This window comes from Podarcis vaucheri, assembly GCF_965113315.1.
Source record: "Podarcis vaucheri genome assembly, chromosome: 4".
NCBI lineage: Eukaryota > Metazoa > Chordata > Lepidosauria > Squamata > Lacertidae > Podarcis > Podarcis vaucheri.
The window spans coordinates 59,876,215-59,897,398 of NC_138762.1; the positions used below are offsets into that span (position 1 = coordinate 59,876,215).

Genomic DNA, 21,184 nt, shown 5'->3' on the forward strand with positions numbered 1-21,184 from the left:
GCGCTTGCACATGCGCAGAACCACTAAATCGTGCTTTGCGCATGCGCTGAATCACGACCCGCGCGTGCGAAGATGCAGAGCTGTGGGTTGCGAACGTGCCTCCTGCACAGATCACGTTCACAACCTGAGCGTCTACTGTATACACCAAAAGCACCACCTTGAACTTAGTCCAGTAGCTAATTGTCAGCCAGTGCAATTGTTTCAACAGTGGGGTAACATGCTGGCAATATCCTGCCCCAGCTGCAGCTTCTGGCCCAAGCATCAAGAGCAGCCTCACAAAAAGTGAATTGGAGTAATCCAGCTCAAAGGTTACCAGTGCATGGATGACAGTGGTCAGGCAACCCTGGTTCATAAACAGCTGTAGCTTTTTTACCAGCCAAATCTGGCAAAAAGCACTAGCCACTGAGGTCACCTGAGCCTCTAGTGATGAAGATGGATCCAGAAGTACCCCAACTACAAACCTGCTTTTCAAGTGAGTGCAACCCCATCCAAAGCAGGCAACTGATCAATTGTCCAAAAACAACAATTGCTTTGATTTAAACACTACAATTCAACAGATGTGTTATAAAATTTAATAATATTTATTTAATTCTGGAATCTATTGTTAGAATATGTTAATTGTTAGGATATATTAATTTCTGGAGGGTTTGCTATGCTAACTGAACCAAAATAAAAATGAAAAGCTACAGAGAAAAATGGTAATTGTAATTATAATTATTCTTCTATTGGTAAGGTGTTAAGAGAACTTTGTTCACTGCTTCATGCGTTGTCTGTTAAGAAAAATTAACAAAATAATGTGTTGCCAAAAAAAAAATAACCTCAGAATAAGTTGTCAGAAATAATATGTCTTGCAGCGAAATGTCAATGAAATCAGAAAATAAAGAAGACCAACATTTAGTGTTATGAATACCATTATTATTTTGCCTAAAATATAAAGAATCTTTTATTCCTGAAGAATCTTTGAGGATTTTCCAATTCACCTGGAGCAAGTAACAATTGCTTCCAAGGGAGTAGACAAGTTGCAGCTACACCAACCATTCTTCTGCCACACCGCTCTATCTTTTCTGTCTTTCCTCTTTCAGGCCATTTAAAGCTATATACCAGACAGCAAGTGATATGGTAGAGCAGTATTGTAATAGTTGCATGCACTCTCCACAACCCTCTCATCTTAAGGAGACAGTAGAATTGTGTGCATAACACTACAGTGACGCGGGCGGGAAGAGGATGAGAAGTTTGGGATGCGTATATCTGGCTTCTGTTTAGTTATTTTTTAAGGCTGAATTAACCACAGTATTAACCACCTTTCTTCATTCCAAACAAACATTCCAAACATTTCTTCATTGTCAAAGAATATGTTATTTTTCTATAACTTCTAGAAATAAATCTGAAATCCTTTTAATCTTCTCGGGCCTTACAAGTATACGCAAAGGGGGAAAAATGGGGAAAACAAATTATATTCAAGGAAGATGAATAGAGATGCTTAAACAGGTTTAAACTCTATTAAATATAGTGTGAAATCCTATGTTCCGCTCCCACTCGCAAAATGACTGTCCATCCAGAGAAGGCAGTGGCGTAGCGTGGGTTGTCAGCACCCGGGGCAAGGCAAGTAATTTGCGCCCCCTAACCCGTGGATTTGCACCCCCTAACCCGTGGATTTGCGCCCCCTAACCCTAACACCCAGATGTTGCGCCCGGTGCGGCCGGCCCCCCCTGCACCCCCCACGCTACGCCACTGAGAGAAGGCATTGCCTAACTTAAAGGGAGGGGATGGGGGAATATTTTCCCAAACTCTGCTAACCTATTCAGCTAAATACACTTGTAAAATATCTGTTCTAGAAGGTTGGGGAACCCTCCAGGACAGTGTGGAACATTGTAGGGAAGGTTGCAGGGGGGGAGGAGGAATTGAAGAACACCCGTACCCTGCTGGACTTCCAGTATGGAAAGCCTCTGCTAATTCACAACTCATTCAGTGAGGAGAATGGCAGCAAAGGATTCATTAATCAACAATATATTAATAAGCTCTGTTGTTAAATATTTACTAATATACTGCTATTAAATTAATAATGGCCAAGTTATTAATTAGCTGTTGTGGAACCATTTCAAATAGGGAGATAACATTTTAGATGATTGCAAGACTAACATTCAAATGGATTTTAAAGATTTTGGTAATCACAAGAAACAATAATAAAAGAATAAGGATGGGAAGGCTTGAAAAGTAAGGCAATATTGAGCCCAGTAGGGCTGTATCTATGCTAAGGTCCAATGTGTAGATTATATATTTGCTTACAATTCTCTTTCTATTTCCAGAAGTCACACCTTATTTTTAAGTAAAACAAAATATAAGATTTAAGTGAGATATTAACTAAGCCTCAGCAATGACTTCTATTCACAGTCAAGCTTTGAAAAACAAGTTCTTATGTGTCTAGGATAAAACATATATGCTACTAATACATAAAACCCTTCACTCACATGCTACTGAGATTATAAATATTAAACATAAAGCTACAAAGCTACTAAATATAAAATGGAACACAGAGCTATATACAAATGTTCTACACAGCTTGTCTCATGTGCAGATGGAGTTCCTGGAAAGCAACCGTATCTTTATTTAATGCACTATTGGGGGCATGGCAGTAAATGAAAAGGGTGTGTAACCAGTCAGAAATGAAATTTCATTGTTGCTAACAAGTTTGCTCAGCAAATTAGGCATGCTATACTTTTACCGAGCATGATAAAAGAATGCAAGGATATTAACTGAATATTTAAAATCTAATAAAACATTTTACCAATATTTATACTAGCAATTACCTGGTAAATATTTTATTCAAGTATTTAATTTTTCTCATTGATTTTAAACTTGTTGTTTGCTGCCCCAGGCTCCTTAATAATCAATGGAAGGTGAAATAATGCAGAATATATCATAAAATGCCTACAAGTGGTAGCTCATGCTTCCAACAATATACAGTTCTCGTTAATCTCATCTTAATAGAGCACAGCATAGAAAAAATGAACAGAAATTTAATGGCAAGCATCATTCAATGGAACATCTTTCAGATAAGAATAGGTTTAAAAGGACAGATTAAAAGGCAGAATACAGGTAGCAAAGGGATTCCCCGCAATTAAGACAGATGCTGAAATTTAGTAGCTTTACAACAAATCTTTACACATAATATACACATGACTACAGAATTCAGTAACATGACATTAGGAGTCTTGTTGCACCTGCTGCTCTATGATCTCTTACATTATCGGTCAGTCCCCAACGCTTTTCTTCCTTCTCCTACCCTACTTTATATTTTCTTGTCCATTCTAATCTAAACAAAGAATATTGCAGCACTTTAAAGGCTAACCAATTTATTATGGCATAAACTTTCATGAATTAAGAGTCCCATTTATCAGATGCATTGAACATTATCCTTAGTTGACAGGAAAAGAAACTCATGGGTGCAAATTTTTAACCTCTCTCTACATCCATTAGTATTTATACCTGTCACTCGAGGATAACATTCCTTGAATATGATTAAATAGACGCTAATCCAAGAAAGCTTATGTCATAATAAATGTTAGCCTTTAATCCAACTTAAGGGTTCTGGACCCTCTCATTTCTAAGGCCCAACTGTGCTTCTGTACTAATCTTCTTCCCTCTGTGTTACCTCAGATGGCAGGGAGAATGTAAAAAAGAGTAGGGGGGAGAGCACATTACATACATAAACACTAGGGGGGGAATTTTTTTTTGGGGGGGGCGTATCTCTTAAGAGTCACAAAAAGTCAACACTACTCCCCTGCATCTTATAGTTGCAATTATTAAGGGATGGAGTAAAAGAGGACCACACTGCACACAAAAGTTCTGAAGCACTGTGACACCTACTGGGCAGGATCGAAAGAGCTAGTTTAGGATTGACCAGGAACTTATATTTCCCCAAGGGAATTTCCAATTTTCCTTTGAATTGAGGCCAACTACCCTTTACTATACAACTGTTAGAAGACATCTGAAGGCAGCCCTGTATTGGGAAGCTTTTAATGTTTAACGTTTTAAGACGTTGCCCTGAGTGGCTGGGGCAACCCAGTCAGATGGGTGGGGTACAACTACTACTACTACTACTACTACTACTAATAATAATAATAATAATAATTCAATACCACCCTTCCCGTGAAGATCACAGGACAGTTTATAGTATAAAAAACACAAAAATGCATACCATAATAACAAACAAAAACAATACCCCCCGAGAATTCAAAATAGATGGTTTAATTGGCCAAAGGCCAGGGAGAACAGGACTGTTTTTGCCTAGCACCTAGAGATATGTAATGAAGGTGTCAGGCAAGCCTCCCTGGGGAGAGCACTCAATAAGCAGGGAGCCACTACAGAAAAGACTGGTGCTTGTGCTGCCACCCTCCAAAACTCTCACAGTGGAGGCACACAAAGAAGGGCCTCAGAGGATGATCACAGGGTCTGGGTAGGTCCATATGGGGAGAGGCAGTCCTTGAGCCATTGTGGTCCTGAGCCATTTAAGGCTTTATAGGTCAAAACAAACACTTTGAATTGAGCCCGGAAACTAACTAGCAGCCAGTGCAATTGGTGCAGGATCAGTGTTACAGGCTCAAACTGTCTTGCCCCAGTGAGCAACCTGGTTGCCGAATTATGCACCAGCTGAGGATTCCGAACTATCTTCATACCCCAGGTATAATGCATTGCAATAATCTAACCTGAAGGTTAAGGTAAAGGTAAAGGGACCCCTGACCGTTAGGTCCAGTTGTGGATGACTCTGGGGTTGAGGCGCTCATCTCGCTTTACTGGCCGAGGGAGCCAGCATACAAGTTATGTGGCTAGCATGACTAAGCCACTTCTGGCAAACCAGAGCAGCGCATGGAAACGCCATTTACCTTTTCATTGGAGCGGTAACTATTTATCTACTTGCACTTTGACGTGCTTCTGAACTGCTACCAGCACAGAAAACAGAAGTTAGACTATCGTTGTCCAGATAGGGGCACAGCTCAGCCACCACCAAAGCTGATGAAAGGTGCTCCAAGCCACTGAGGTCACCTGAGCCTGTAGTGACAACAATGGATCCAGAAGGACCCCCAAGCTGAGTACCAACTCCTTCAGAGGGACTGTAACCCCATAAAGAGCAGGCAACATCCAATCCATCTGGTCTAGGGAACTACACTCTTAAGTCGGGATTAACTTTAGTTTGTTGGTTCATCCACTGCCTCAAATGCAGATGTAAAGGAGGAGCATAGCTGGATGCCATCAGCACATTGCTGACAACGTACTCTGAAGCACGGGATGACCCCACTCAGAGGTTTCATGCAGATGTTAAACTACACAGGGAATAAAATTGAATCCTGAGGAACCCGAAATTGTAGGCTCCATGGGGTCAAATAACACTCTCCAAACATCACCCTCTGGACATATACATCCACCACCCCTAATTTGGAAAGCCATTCCAGAATGGTATTGAAATCTGCTGAGAGGTAGAGGAGAATTAACAGGGACACATTTCCCCTGTCTTTCTCCCAACAGAGGTAATCATACAGGGCAACCAAAGCAGTTTCTATGCCAAAAATTGGATATTTGTTTATGCAATTCAATATGCCAGGCAGCAGTATGTCATACATAATTTGTAGCTGTTGTTCCAGGAAAACCAAACTAGAGATTCTCTAGAATAAAGAAACTAATTCCATGGCCCTTTGTTTCCTGGCCTTAATCTCTATAATAGAAATCCTAGGAGTTTCTAAAGTCTGACAAATAAATATTCAAGTTCACTAATAGGTCACAAATAAATATTTTCAGTACAGTGGTACCTCGCAAGACGAATGCCTCGCAAGACAGAAAACTCGCTAGACGAAAGGGTTTTTGGTTTTTTGAGTTGCTTCGCAAGACGATTTTCCCTATGGGCTTGCTTTGCAAGACGGAAACGTCTTGCAAGTTTGTTTCCTTTTTCTTAAAACCGTTAATACAGTTGTGACTTGACTTTGAGGAGCAACTCACAGCACGCGGTGTGGTAGCCTTTTTTGAGGTTTTTGAAGACTTTGGTGATTTTTGAAGCTTTTCCAAAACTTTTCCGACACCGTGCTTCGCAAGACGAAAAAAATCGCAAGACGACAAAACTCGTGGAACGAATTAATTTCGTCTTGCGAGGCACCATTGTATATACATTTCAAGCTAGTTATTGTTCCACATACTGACATAAATTTCATATAATTCTCTCCTCCCCAACCAAGTTATAGCTGAAGCTAACTTTATTCTAAACAACTTCAAAACAAGTCATTCTCAAATAAGATCTACAGTAGGTAAAAATTAATTTATAGTTACATCTAAATACTTCATATTCCTTTAAATAGCAACTTCAACCATTTTTTAAAAAGATCACTTGGAACATAAAATTATAGATATTCATTTAGAGGAGTTTGATCACTTACCTGCATGCTTTTAGAACCTCTGCAGAACTGGGATATATAGATACCGACATTGATGGTATGATCTGGGGATTAGTCTTGTGAACAATAAGAGGAGGGTTGGTTTTTATGGGGCTCTGGGAGTCCTCCAACGCCTCTCCATTAACTGCATGTCCACTATGAGGGCTGTTAAGGCTGGTAACACTGTTTGTGGTAGTCTGTTCAGTAGATTTTGGAGAAGGTGTTGCTGTGGAAATGGCTGAAGATGGTGAGGAGGCAACAGAATTCTCAGTCTTTGTATGAACAGGTGGATGAATGTTATTGATTTTGTCACAGGTTCCAGTACCCACATTGTTATTGGCTTTTCCCATCAACAAGGCAGAGAGCTGAGGATTGTCTGAACTAAGTAAACCTGGTGACTTAGAATCTCCATGGCTAGGGCTAGAAACAGCATCTGCCGTCACCTGATGGACATGATTAGGAAGTCCTTCTACACTGGCAGTGCTGTTAGGTGTCTCTCCAGAATGCCTGTTTGTGTCAGGCACTGCTGATGTGTTTCCTGAAGGCTTGCTCTCTTTGGTTAAGGTAATGCCTTGTTGTCCACCTGAGGTAGCAGTGTGAGAGGGGAGGTGATTGAGAGCAGCCCCCTGTGTTACTGAATTGCTAGGCATGGTAGGATGTCCATTCTGATTTTGAATACCAGTGCCAGCTGCCTGGAGATGCTGGGAAGGCCCAGTGGAAGAAAGAGGTCGTTCACTATTAGGACCTGCCGAATGTGAACTCTGACCTTTGTGAAGCCCCTAAAGAAAAGAAAAATAGTTTAGTATTTAAATATCTATCTGTATCTATAATAACAACCTTGAACATCCCTGGTTGTATGTAAGCTAGATACTTGCATAGAAACACTGCAGGACAGAAATCAAATGTAATTTGCACATTTTTCATTAGTTTTAAACACAAATTTTCAAGTAAATGGAAAAATGTTGTGTGCTCACAAAAGCAACCTTGAAATTAAAATGTCAGTGGGAAGAAGCTGCCTTCACATCCCCAAGCTCTTGCAAAGGGAGCGGAGACAGCACTACAGAACTAACTGTTGAACATGAAGCTCATTTTGAGAAGGGATAAGGACAGACAGCCACGTGCAAAAATCCCAGAACACTACATGGCATTAACTATTAACTAGCTGAATGTACACTAGAAACTCAACTGTTTGCCTTGAGGGCAATTCCTATGTGCCATAGGCCATAGAGCAAGTGGCTATTTGCAAAATACATTAAATGATTAACAATACATAGCAAAGCAAATACCTTTAAGTCCCATCTATAAAACAAGTGGATTGCAAATATTGTAATGTCTTATCTCCCTCTTAGTTAGTAAAACCTAAGAGCTTCAAAACTATGGATATTATAACCACCAGGCCTTAGACATTTTTGCCCCTTAGACTCAAGATCTGATATAATTTTACAACTTTACTTAAACAAGAATAATTGAGAGAACAACCCATGTGCCCTGAAATCTCTATATGGTCTAAAAACACCCTAGAAAATAACCTTTTCCAGTCAGCTATGAAAAAAGCATTTAATTGTCAGAAATTTATAAATCTGAGGCAACCTAGCAATGAAGATAATATCTGGATTCATTACAGTCCCTGTGAACTGGGGCTATATGCACATGTAAACAGCTTTGCTATCAAGAAATTAGCATTAAGGCAATAATACACCCAACTAAGGAGTCCCAGAATGGAGAGATGCACCTGTAAAAAAAGCTGCATGGTTCTCTTATGACACTGAAGCAGCGTATTACCATCCAGGTGTTTTTATCTATAACTTTCCATCAGTTGCAAGCAGTGTGACCTGTGGCTTGATAAGCATTCTAGATTTCCTAATGTGCAAATAACTGTTTAATTATTTGTTTATTAAAATTTGTCTATTTAATTAGTGAAAGTTTGTTAATTATTACAAACTTTTGCAAATCAAGATACTTTCATATTCAACCCGTACATAATCCTTTTTTCATACTTCCTCCCCTGATCTGTATCCTCTTCTCTTAAGCCCCCTCCACCTACCGAAATTATCTCCAAGCGATGCATTTTCCCCTTCCATTTCTTTCTCTTTTTTTGCCAAATAAATTTTTATTAGTTTCCCAATTTTCCCCCAATAATAGCCCAATTATAACGGTATCAGTTAATACCCAATTAATAAAATTATTCAAAACAAATTAATTCACTTTAGTTAGTGGCTCCCCGCATGGTTATAGTTTAGCCCTTCCATTTCCTACTGCTTTTTGGAAATGAGTCACTACCCCCCATCCTCACTGCTCTGTATTTGAGAGCCACTGAAGCAGGGATGGCAAAGCCTTTTGGCTTCAAGAGCTGCATGTAGAGTAGGCAGTGGGTTGTTTTTTAAGAGTTCTAAATTAAAAGAGTTTGTCTGCTTCTACTGCCATTCAGATCCAAGAGTTTGAACTGTTAAACTGCTGCAGGTAATATTCTTCCATATCATCTTAGCAAGGACTGCCTGGCATTGCCCAGAAATTCAAAGAAACTCCAACCCCACCCCACAAGAAAATGTGATTTTTAAATGGATAATGTAATTTGCAGTTTGGGACTATGCCACAGTCACTGACACATAGCTCACTGCATCCAACAGCATACAAACATAGGCAAAAACCTGGGAAACTTTGGAACCAACACACAAAACTGGGAGGTCACATTTCAGTTTGCCATCTTGATTCAAAATGGCATCAGACGTCCAAATATAAACAAGGACCACTGCCTCCACCTCAGGAACCATCATGCCGAGTTGAGTGACAATATCCCAGGATGCATCAAAATTGGCACACTTGCAACCTTTTACACCAAATACCTCAACAGTCCTTAAAATATTTGGAGGCATCCACATCAGCATACTTTGGACCCGTCACACCCCAAACTGGCTGAAGTGACAGCCAACTCACATTTCAAAACCGATCTTGTTTCAAAATGGTCCTAAGCATCGAAACATAGGCAAAGTCCACCACCTCAGGAACTCTCATGCCAATTGGGTGATAGTATCTTCAGAGGTATCCAAATTGGTGCAGGCTGGAACTGTCATTCCAAATTGGGTTACAATATCTTCAAAGATGTCTACGAGAGTACAACCTGGGTCCATCATGTGATGGTATCTTTGGAGGCATTAAAATTGGTGTAGTTTGGACCTGTCACACCAAATATTGGGTGAAGTAATACTTCAGGCCACCAGCTTGATTCAAAATGGTGCCCAGCATCCCAATGTCAACAAAAACTGCTGCCCCCAGCTCAGGAACCCTTGTGCAGAGTTTGGCGATGATATCTTCAAAGACGTCCAAATGTATAAGAACAAATGGATAAACCACTTTACAAAATATATAATCAATTGTATGTATGATATTTTGCAGTGGGTTTTTAAAGCCTAATTGCTGAGGGTGTAGGTGTCGATCTTGCTGATCTTCATTTAGCAGCTCTTCAGAGTTTTTGCCAAACAGCCTTAAACGGAGTCTATCGTAAGAAACACTAAATTTGGCAGAAACTATTTGACCTTGACATAAAATCACATAAAAATCAGAAACAAAAGGACTTTGAGAGACGGAGACTGAACACCACCTTTAGTTCAATTCAAAGCTCTACTGCCTTTGTTACATTATTCCATGACTTCCAGTGTTGACTTCTTTGCTATCCCACAGTGTCTAGCCTCTTGGAGAACTGTCAAATTTAAGAGGCTAACACTCCATGTGATGTAATAGAAAGGCAACTAAGGTGGCTTAAAAATCAAACTTAAAATCAAACATGCTGGATTTTGTAAAGCAACCAGTAAAAACAGTTAATCACATTCATGTAAGGAATAATGGTAATCAGGCAAAAGCAGGGCGGGAACAGTGCTACACAAGAAAGCTGCCTTCTGCCACGTCGAAGTCTAGCCCGCAAAATCACAGCAGGAAGTGATCTCCATTTTCAGTGGGGTTTGTCTTAATTGCCTTTAAACATTCCACACATACACACACACCAATTGCATCCATTTCTACTCCAGGTGAGAAGCAACAGTGAAAATGAAAAATTCCACTCTTGAGGGTATTGCTGCTGTGCTTCTTGCTTCCAGAGAACAAGTAGAATGGACCATGAAAGCTGGACTGGGATTTGTGCTGTACTCCGGGAGAAGGGCTAGTTAAAGGATGAACGTTCCATATCTTCCATGGGTCACGTCTGGCTGAGAGATTTCAAAAGAGTACCAACTCTTTATTTCAGCTGTGTTGTTTCATGTGCCTGCTTCCACCCATGTCACACATGACTGTCACAGCTAAGTCTTTTGGTCAGTTTTCTTTCCTGGGGGTGCTGCTTCAGTGTAATTCTTTCTCAGCAGCTTCTGGTTCTTCCTTTTTCTACTCTGGCCTCAAGAGGAAATTCAAAACCTCAGGGACAGTTGGATCCTTCCAGAGTCACTAGTAGTCTGTGGGAGGCTCTCACTGAAGAGGGGTGAGAGCTATCATGGTATGGTTTATTCTGAATGTGTGATATGAACCCAGTGGTGAACGTGGGTGCCAATTAAATATGATTATCATCCTTGAGGTTAAATTAAATTGTTTAATGAGAACATATAAGAGATAGGCAATGTCAATTTCAGAGGAAACTCTCAAGGTGTTCCAAAGTATTTCTAGATTTTTGTCCTGGTCACTTAAAAAAAACCATGGCTCCAAACTACAAAGAAATCAACAATAGTATACTTATATGTTATGTAACTGAACAGTGTTGAATACTGAAACAATTTTTCAACCATTTACTCTTTGCACAACTTTTTATAGCGCTTAGAATTTAATTGTTGTGCTAGTACCAGAAAAGCAGACATGCATGGCCAGTAAGTAACCTCTGTGATTAACCGCTACTCTAGTGATGAATTCAACACTACATTAAAGCCAAACATTTTAAAAAGCAAGAAACAAAGACAGCTGATAAAGATTAATTGTGAAACTAAAAACATATGACTATCCAGTACAAGTTATTACATGGCTAGAAAATACTGAAGCTTGTCTTTCCAATTTCAGAAAAACAACAGTGATAGTGCCAAGTATTTAACTAAGTACTTATGCTTTGTATTAATTGCTGCTTTTGTGTTTTTTTTTAGAATTAGCCTGCAATATTATTTCATGATTTTCCTGACAAAAATATTTATTACCAGTTCCTTATTGCCTTGGAAAACAAATCAGGATTAAAACAGATGCTATTTTACCAAAGCAATTAGTAGACCACATTATTTTTAAAACTTGCAATTTTATACATCAAGCATCTGTACAAAAATGAAATGACAATGGAACTTTTATAAAATAATTACACTCTATTCCATTCCATTCCCTTAATATATATAAAGAAATAGCTTTCCATTATAATGTGCAGGTTCAAATGTTTTCTGATCTTTCTGACCACAGAATGTGATGAAAACCCTGCAAAAAATATATTCCTGTACTAACATTCTGCTATACAACATAAAAAATATAGCGTGTACCTGAGTGGAGTTAGTTAGTTGTTTTTTCCACGGCTCCTCTGCGCTGCTGGTCAGGTTTGTGCGGTTATGAGGTAGAGAGAGTGCGTTTCGCTGCAGGTAAGGCACGTTTCCATTACTTCCACTTCCTGTTATGTGATTATTGCCTATCAAAATAGTGTCTGTACTACCCAGCGTTCTTGCTGTGCTGCAGGGAACTGAGCCTGCTGGAAAGGGTCCATTTGCCATAGGCTGCCCAGGGCAGGTTGGACGGATTCCATGCTGCGTGATGTTAGGCACTCTGGTTAGAGCAACCTGAGGCTGCTGACCAGAGACAGAGTTTGTAGGCAAAGACGAGTCAGCTGTTGGCCCATTAGCAATTCCAGTAGATCGTACCTGTGCAACTCCCGTCTGCCTCATCTAATAAAAAGCAAGTAAAATATAAAGAATGTTAGCAGACTAACTTACAGAATCATGTATTTCATGAGGGGTGGGGGTTTTTTGTTGTTGTTAAATAGATATGACACACTCAAACTGTGATACTCAAGTAAATGCTCTTAGCGGATGTCAGATTTTCTTCCTGTGAATCTGTCACAAATGGCGCGTCATACATTACAAGCAGATAGAGTGACTTATTAATAATGCCATGTTTCTGTCCCCCCCCTCTAAAATAGCACATACATTAAGGGTTAAAAGGTCAGAAGATCATTTGTGAGTCTTTTGTAAGCAAAAGCTGCAATTTGCTAATATGTGTGCTGTTCATAAGTCATCTATGCACTTGTAACACAAGAAACATGGAAACCTTGCTTAAGCTACATCACACATACAGACACATGTACTCAGGTGCAAAACAATCTTATATTCATAAGTAGTTGTGAACATTTGGTGCTTCTTTTTCCAAGGCACGGGGGGTGGGGGGGTGGGCATCATTCCTGTCAAGTAGTATAGAAAAGCAGTCAACATGCAGAGTTGGCATTAAAACTAGAAACACAAAATACATAATAAAAACCAATTCACATGTCTAAAACAATTAAAAACATTATCAATAATTATTGCTTATTTCGGCTAGAGATTTTTATTAACAGTGCCACCAGTCAGCACAAAACTCAAATAAACTAAAATCAGTTTTGCCCAAAAGCTTTCTGAAAAAGCACAGCATCAGGGCCTGGCAGACCTCTCAGAAGAGGGCATTCCACAAAACTGGCAGCCTCACCAAGAAAGATCTGCTCCTAGTAGACATCAATGAAACTTTGTTCAGCACTGGCAGCTGAAGCAACGTCCCCAATGCCAGAGTATATGATGGGGCACATATGAAATAAGGTGGCCCTTAAAGATACCAGGGGACAATAATTTAGGGCTTTAAATGTCAAAACCAGCTCCTAATATTGAGCCCAGAAACATATGGATTTCACCCATACTCTACAAGTGGAGAAAAGGGGGAGAGAAGTGATAGCATGTAATAAAGGAGCATGATAATGTATGCTGCCTTACTGGTCCTTTCCCTTCCAACAGAGGGAGTCTGGAGAAGTCTGAGGCAGTACATACATGTAATAAATATGATTTCAGAGGAGAACAGTTCCTCAAAATGATTGTTCTGGTAGGAGCTGCAAATGAAACAGTTCTTCTCTCTCAGCATTTCCACTTAGACACCACGTTGTATCATATGGTGAAGGAAGTCCTTGACCTCCAATCCAAGAAAAATTGAAGGTTTCTTTGTTTTTATAAAATTCTCGATCAGGTCTAAGGACTGAGTTCACACATTACGCTAGTCATATGGGTTAAATTTCACTGTCTGAATGCATGCTACTATATCAATCATTGTGTGATGAGTTATTGCAGGACACTAACTAATTGCCATATTCATCTTAGCTGGGAAGCAAGATGTTTAACACTAGTCAGAAACCTTCTAACTATCACTTAGTGGCTAGCATGTCTTCAACATACACATTTTAGTAAAAAGAATGTCAAAAGTTCTCATTGAATGACTATGGGTTGCATCCCACACTTGCCTATGCGAATGTCAACATACAGACTTCCACTAGTGCAAGGGACCACCTTTTCCTCTCCCCTGCAGCCTCCAACACACACTCCAGTGTTGGAGAAATCCCCTGAAACAGATTTGGGGGGTGCAGAGGGCTGCAGGGGAAAATAAAGGAAGGGAAAATTCTTGTTGTGCAAGGAGAAGTCGGCTCCTTCAAGACTGGATTCCACCCTATGACTTCTTCAGTTGTTGGCAATTGTTTGGAAAAGAAAAAAAGATAATTAAGACAGGATATGTACAAAACAGAAACAAATGTTGGCACCTGCTGGTGTTGCTGCATCATGACACACTGACTCTCCAGCTGTTCCAGCAGAAGTTTCTGTGCTGGATTTAAATTATTTCTATTTGCACGCAGCTGGTCCAAGTGCTAGAAAATAAATTTTAAAAAATTACTTAGGCCCCCTGCATAAGTTTAGATTTGTTTATAACAATTCACGTGACAAAAATCTTCTGACACTATCTGTTTATCATTATATGCACCCCATTCAGTCCATCAATTCCTTTCCTTGAAACAAGTTGTACTAAAAATAAACAGATACACAACCTACTCAAATTAAGTAAACCATAGATAAGAAATCAATGACTACAATTCCCATCATCTCTGACCAATAAATTCTTATCATACGAGCAGATAGTGAAGCCTGGGAAAATTCATGCTATTTTGTAGGCAACAGCACATCAGTTGTGTAAGCACAGTGACAACTGTTGAGGGCACTTATTTATTTCCTAAATTTCTTCAGCAATTCTCTCTAAAATTTCCCTTCCTTTGGGAGAGGAACAATTTTGTTGTTGGGGAAGGGAAGCAACAGCTACAATCTAGCCCTCAATGAGACAAAGGCTGCCCTAGGCTCTGACTCAGAATAAGGAAGAGAAATGCATGAAGTTGTGGATATTTATTATACAAAGCAAGTGTATTTTGTTTTTAAAGCCTAAACACAGTATATAATTATTATTGTCCTGCTACACATTCAACTATATTTCACCATGATAAAACTGTAAAATAAAGCAATTTTTTAACAAAAAGTTCTACAAAGTGTTTAATAGTTATAACAGGGATAGGTAACACAGTGAATTCCATATGTTGTTGGACTTCATCCCCCATCAACCCTGACCATTGCCCATGATGCCTGGGTCGGATGGGAATTGTCCAACAACATCCAGAGTAGGGATTGCCAACTTGACACCCCTAAAGGCTTCCTTGGGGCCCCTGGGCATGTGACCCTCATGTATTGTTATAGATTTGCGAGGGGGGTGAATAAGCAGGCATTTTCTTTTCCCATTATAGGGCTTTTCTGAATGGGGTGGTGATGGTTGCTCAGGTATACACTATGTGTGTGATTGAGAGAGATGCACTGCAGCAGAGACAGAGAGCATGAGATGTATTTGTGGTTATGTATAAGTGAAGTGCTTGTTTATGAATGAGAAAGATGCTGGTTTCATCTATCATCTGTAGGTGTGAGTGTATGCAAGAAAGAATGAGTGTGGTGCGGCTACCTTGTATATTCTTCTTTATACTGGGGGGCGTTCCTTATTATAAGACAGCAACAGCATCATTTTGTATGCGCCTACATCATTATTGTGCGTTTGCCACAATCAAGACATAGCTTTCCACAGGGAGATAGTGGGGGTTGGGAAGCAGTAATAACTGCACTCTCTAAAATTTTGTAAGTGGTGCTTTTTCAAAATTCAAAATGTGCCTTCTGGTCCAAAAAGGCTGCCAACCTCTGATCTAGAGAGCGCCATGTGCTGCTCATGATTTATACAGTGCTTTAGGGTGCTCAGTGAAAGATAAAAATAGGAAAGTCATTTATATAAAATTGCAAATATTTTAGATAAAAATTATGAATTGAAATAATTAATGAAAGCTTGGAGGTATGTCAGAAGATGAGAAAAATATGATCAACTTGTGCTGCATGGACATATGTACTTTATGAAAAAATTACAAAAGGCTTTCTGTAGATTTACCTGTAATTTCTGTGGTGTCAAGCACCAAGAATGTACTTGTTGTTGTACTGGAGGATGTGACATTGTATGGCCACTGCTCCAAGCTTCTAAGGTGTTCTAAGGAAAACATTAACATTAAAAATGTGAACATAATGGTGAAAGAATTTATTAAAACTGTCCACTACAAGTTAAGAATATTTCCTTTAAAAATATTGCTATATATAATTCAGTAATGGTTAATATAATCATCATGGAATAAAAAGTAAAAGATAATCAACTGTGATGAAGAATTAAATAAAACCAAATGTGGACTTAGAAGTTTATCAAAATTCATCTTAGTTCTTACAATATTATTAATGTGATGATTAAGCATTCTAAATATAAGCAAAGGTGGTAGACAAAATGGCATGATTCTCCCCCCTAACTTTTAGTATGCTATTGTTATAGCTACTGCAATGTTCAACTACTCCTAGTGCAATGTCATCATTGTGAACATTGTTATTCTGATTTTCATTTAAAAGAGTTATCTGAACAACAGACTCAAACTCCTGGATGCCAGATTCTTGTAACTGAGTGGGGCTTTTTATGAGAATATATACCTTTGTTGGACTAGATGTTCTTTTCCTCTTGGCTGGACTGGACAGGTCATCTACATGGCTAGAAGGAATCATGTGTAGTGGCAATTGCTGTGAAATAGGTGTTTGACTGAGGCCTAGTACAGGTTCAGTATTTTGATGAGGTTTACAAGCCTAGGAATCAAAGGAGGAAGAAAAATTTTTGGTTCTATACATTTTTAAATATTCCTTAAGCTACACATCTTTTACCAGCTGCACATTTTAATAAGGGCTGTGTGACTATGCTGATCTCATTTATTGAAAACCAATTTCCATAGCATCAAAGGAGCAATGTGTACCTTTCATGGGGGTGTTTTTAAAACAAAAGTCTGCCGCAATTTCTATGTGGGATGAAATCTTTCTGATAATCATGAAAATCCACAAAGGTTCTAAATTGGTTCCCCCATATTTCCTCCAAATCACAGGGAGTCTATTCTTAATCTCCCTTTGCTAATTAGTCTTGTTACCACTGAAAACTAGCCCTGTGCTACAGCAAAATACGCTCGACTACTACAGATTGATTGAAAAGAACCCTTAAAAAGCTGGGCACCTGCAGAACATAACCCAACTTCTCACCTGCTGTGCTGTGTTCATGGCACCCTGCCTGGAGGTAAGCTCTGCGGGGATTGGTAGGCTCCATGCCTCCTCAATACTAGGAAGTAATTTAGTTTTATTCTGTAGACTACCTTGTGGTAGGTTACACAACTGAGCCTAGGAAAAATTATGTAAAAAGTAAATTTAACACACGCCTAATTTAGTAAGATCAAGTCCATGAAATCTTCCTAAATTCCGTATTCTACTGTGTCTTAGAAAGAATACATTTTAGTTCTGGGGTTTCAGAGAAGTGCTAAGGATAAAGAGGGTAACCAGAATATAAACCTTTGTGAGAATCAGAACAAAGTTGAGCTCTGATTTCAGAGGTCTCATTAGCGCTTTGGTTCTGAAACTGCAAACAAGAGCAAAGGATAGTGTGTGTATTCTCACTAAATGCTATGATAACTTAAAATGTAGACAACACAAAATATGCATAAATTATATCAAGGTAGAAAAAAATACTTAAGAGAGACCCACTTAAAATGAGAAATTAAATGAAACTGCAAGCTATGATATGTTTAGAATGTATATGGAAACAGATCACACAATTCACAAAACAATCACATATTATATTGTGTCCTTAGTTTTTTTCATTCCTTCTCCCTACCCAGGTGAGTTAAATGTGTCCCTCTTCTTAGACCCAAGTTTTTACCTGTAAATACTTTATCCGTGCTGCAAGTGCAGAGGTATTACTACAATTTTTGCTTCTGGTTGCATTTAAGTAGCATTTAATGGCATCCTGAGACTGGTTGCAGGACTCATAGAGGGTGCCAAGGTCCATCCAGGCTGCAGCATGACCGTGGTCCAGCTGTACAGCACAGATATAGGCCTGTAATGCATCCATAGGCTGATTCTGCTGCTGGTACAGCACACTGAAGAGAAAGATGAATACAGTTATCAATTTTAGATGACAAATATCACACCCAGCCTTTTGGTGTGTCTCAGTATACTAACCAAGCTCTTCTAGATAATAATAAATAATGCATGTTTCACATTTGGAAAATCCATCCAGAAATTGTTCTGGAACCATCTTCCTGAACACAATAGCTGCAAAACCTTAATTTGCTACAATGGAATGGGTGGAAGCCACTCCCAAAAACTTATTTTAAACTGTGAATTATACAACTGTAATCCTTAGTCAATTACATCTAAAAATAAGTTTTAGTGCTAGCTTTTAAGATTACATACTACAGATTATATCTAGCAAAAAGGAAAAATTAATAATTTTGTATTAGAGTTATAATATCACTGGGGGCTTAAAGTTGTACTGCTCAAACACATTACTTTATTATGAGGGGGAAATGTAGTTACTTACCCTATAGAACACCATGTGTCTGCACTTGCTTCTGATTTATCAATAGACTGCCTATAAGATATAAAGGCATCCTGAACTTTCCCAATACTTGAATAGCACCTGCGGGGAAAGAAAATGTGTATTTATCAATCTACATATCTGAGAACAATTTGTCAAAAGTTTACCTTTAATATCAGTGGTTAACCTACATATTGCAAAAACCTGCTGTCTCAATATGTATACACTATACTTCATATATTTAAATGAACTCCAGTGGAATGTTCCATCTACTAAAGAACATTGTGAAAATGAAAGTAGCAAACTATCAATTTCAGGACAACCGAAACTAGGTCACTTCATGAAATACAAAAAGATTATCTTATTTATTTGTTCTCTAAATAGAAATTTAGTTAGTAAGTAAGTAAGTAAGTAAGTAAAGTGGGGATTTTTTTGTTACTATGTTATGTACTGTATTTATGTATTTTTCATATTGTAAACCATCCTGTGATCCTTGGATAAATAATAAAATAAAATAATAAATAAACTACGTTTACAGTTTCATCTGTGATATGCTGTAGTCTGCAAACATACATGGATTTTGATATATGGGTCCCTGCCTTCAAATAAACAGCCTATTACCCTCTGTTCTGAGTAATTTTTAATATTAAATAAAAGGAAATGACATGAAAATGCCAGGGATTGATAAATTCTAGAATAATATTTACTAAAGTAGAATAGACTTTGCCACAATAGTTTATTTTTATCTAACAGTATTCTTTCCAATATAAGCACCCATGTTTTTTCAACAATAGTGCCTATACAAAATTAGCCATTTTGATTTATTTTTCAGTTGCTGAGATAGTGTAAAAATACTATCTTCAAATATCAGGTAAGGTAAAGGATCCCTGGACGGTTAAGCATGTATGCTGGTATGCTTTCAAACTGCTAAATTGGCAGGAGCTGGAACAGAGCAATGGGAGCTCACCCTGTTGCGCGGACTCAAACTGCCAACCTTCTGATTAGCCCAAGGGGCTCAGTGGTTTAGACCACAGCACCACCAACTCCCTTCTTCAAGTATTAACACCATACAACACAGGAAGATGTGGTAAGGCTAGAACAGGACTGTCAAACCAACACAGCTCACTAACTACACACTGTGGCCTCAGCCCAGTATACCTGAAGGAGCGTCTCCACCCCCATCATTCTGCCCGGACACTGAGGTCCAGCTCTGAGGGCCTTCTGCCGGTTCCCTCACTGCAAGAAGCGAAGTTACAGGGAACCAGGCAGAGGGCCTTCTCAGTAGTGGTGCCCGCCCTGTGGAACGCCCCCCCATCAGATGTCTTTAGAAGACATCTGAAGTTTAGGGAAGTTTTTAATGTTTGATGTTTTATTGTCTTTTTAATATTTTGTTGGAAGCCACTCAGTGGCTGGGGAAACCCAGTCAGATGGGCAGGGTATAACTGATGATGATGATGATGATGATGATGGTGATGCAAGGTGCTTTGACATCCCCTTTGTTTTCTGCATTCTCAAGCAGGGAGCAAAAACAGTCTTATCAAGCTGGGAATTGTGTTACCTAGCGTTCATGGTGAGCTATGTATGGCTTGGTATCTTCACAGTTGTAAAGGACTGGGTTAGAACATAAAGAGGATACTAACATCACCACTTTGGGTAGATTACAAAGAACACAAACGTCTTATCTCCAAATAATGATCTAAATAGTGGTTTTGCTGAAGTTATTTTGCTATACTTATAATGAACAATGTCATACAATGCTACAAAGGCTAAATTATCCTAGCAATGACACATTTTTCCACAAAATAATTAACCTCAGATAAAGTACTAGCTCTGTGGTTTTCATACTAAGATTAAATCAGACATTTGTTCTTTCAGTGTATGCATGTGTTAATATCACAGACTTTCAAAATGTACTTAAATGGTATACCACCCATTTTTACCTTCCAAGGAAATACCAGGACTGCCCAGAATTGGGATCTGCCTCTAGAGACTTCTGGAGACACTGAATAGCATAGTTTTCCTTGGTGGCTTTATCTCCTAACTGATCCACTGTGTGATGCATCCACCCTAAAAAAAGAATATATACATATACATGGCTATTTGTATTTCAGCAGGGATGTTATTGCTACTCACTGGCCTGATTCAGACATCAACTCATGTTGTTCAAACAAGAAGTTGTGGTTAATTTTTTTATTCATTTTAAACAATTTATACTACTTAATTACAACCATCTCCAAGAGGAGACTCAATACAATGAAATTAAAAATTATTTATGGCTATAAAATCAGAATTCAATTAAAAGCCTGCAGGAAGAAAGAAAAGTATTCAGTAGGCACCGGATATTCATTCAGCAGGAAGGGGGCCTCTCTAACCTTCAAACTATAGTTTGAAACAAACCACTGTTTTGGCCAAATCAGTCACATTAATATTAACCCTAGTTTGTTGGTTTGGATGACACAAGTTGTGGTTCAGCAAAGAAGCAAAATCTTCCAAACTATTCCGAGCAGCTGTACCAGAGAACAAGGTGAGGGGGAACATCAAAGCTTAAGGCTCAGTGTGGCTCACTTTAGTCGTGCTAAGCCATGGTTTTGTACAAGGATTGGAAACCTGCAACCTTCCAGATGTTGTTGCATTCCAACTCCCACCTGTCCCAGTAGTCAGGGATGATGGGAACTATAGTTCAAAAACATCTGGAAGGCTGCAGGTTCCCCAATTTTGGTTGAACATGACTTGCTAATGCAGTCATTGAGTGCCAACTGCATGTTTTTTAGAATTTATAAATCACATAGAATAAC

General features: G+C 38.9%; 1 protein-coding gene across 4 annotated transcripts in view; it reads right to left on the minus strand.

Moving 5' to 3' along the window:
- KDM6A (lysine demethylase 6A) overlaps positions 1 to 21,184 on the minus strand; it is a 107,555-nt gene that overhangs the window by 26,816 nt on the left and 59,555 nt on the right. For 2 of the 4 annotated variants that reach the window (XM_082219813.1, XM_082219815.1), the window contains exons 10-18: positions 20,330 to 20,456; positions 18,393 to 18,491; positions 17,730 to 17,949; positions 17,060 to 17,194; positions 16,469 to 16,618; positions 15,891 to 15,986; positions 14,188 to 14,292; positions 11,909 to 12,304; positions 6,423 to 7,198 (exon numbers count right to left, since the gene is read on the minus strand). In XM_082219813.1, coding sequence (XP_082075939.1) covers positions 6,423 to 7,198; positions 11,909 to 12,304; positions 14,188 to 14,292; positions 15,891 to 15,986; positions 16,469 to 16,618; positions 17,060 to 17,194; positions 17,730 to 17,949; positions 18,393 to 18,491; positions 20,330 to 20,456 — 2,104 coding nt within the window. The remainder of the gene's footprint in view (positions 1 to 6,422; positions 7,199 to 11,908; positions 12,305 to 14,187; positions 14,293 to 15,890; positions 15,987 to 16,468; positions 16,619 to 17,059; positions 17,195 to 17,729; positions 17,950 to 18,392; positions 18,492 to 20,329; positions 20,457 to 21,184) is intronic. The other 2 variants (XM_082219814.1, XM_082219816.1) reach the window with 1 other exon arrangement.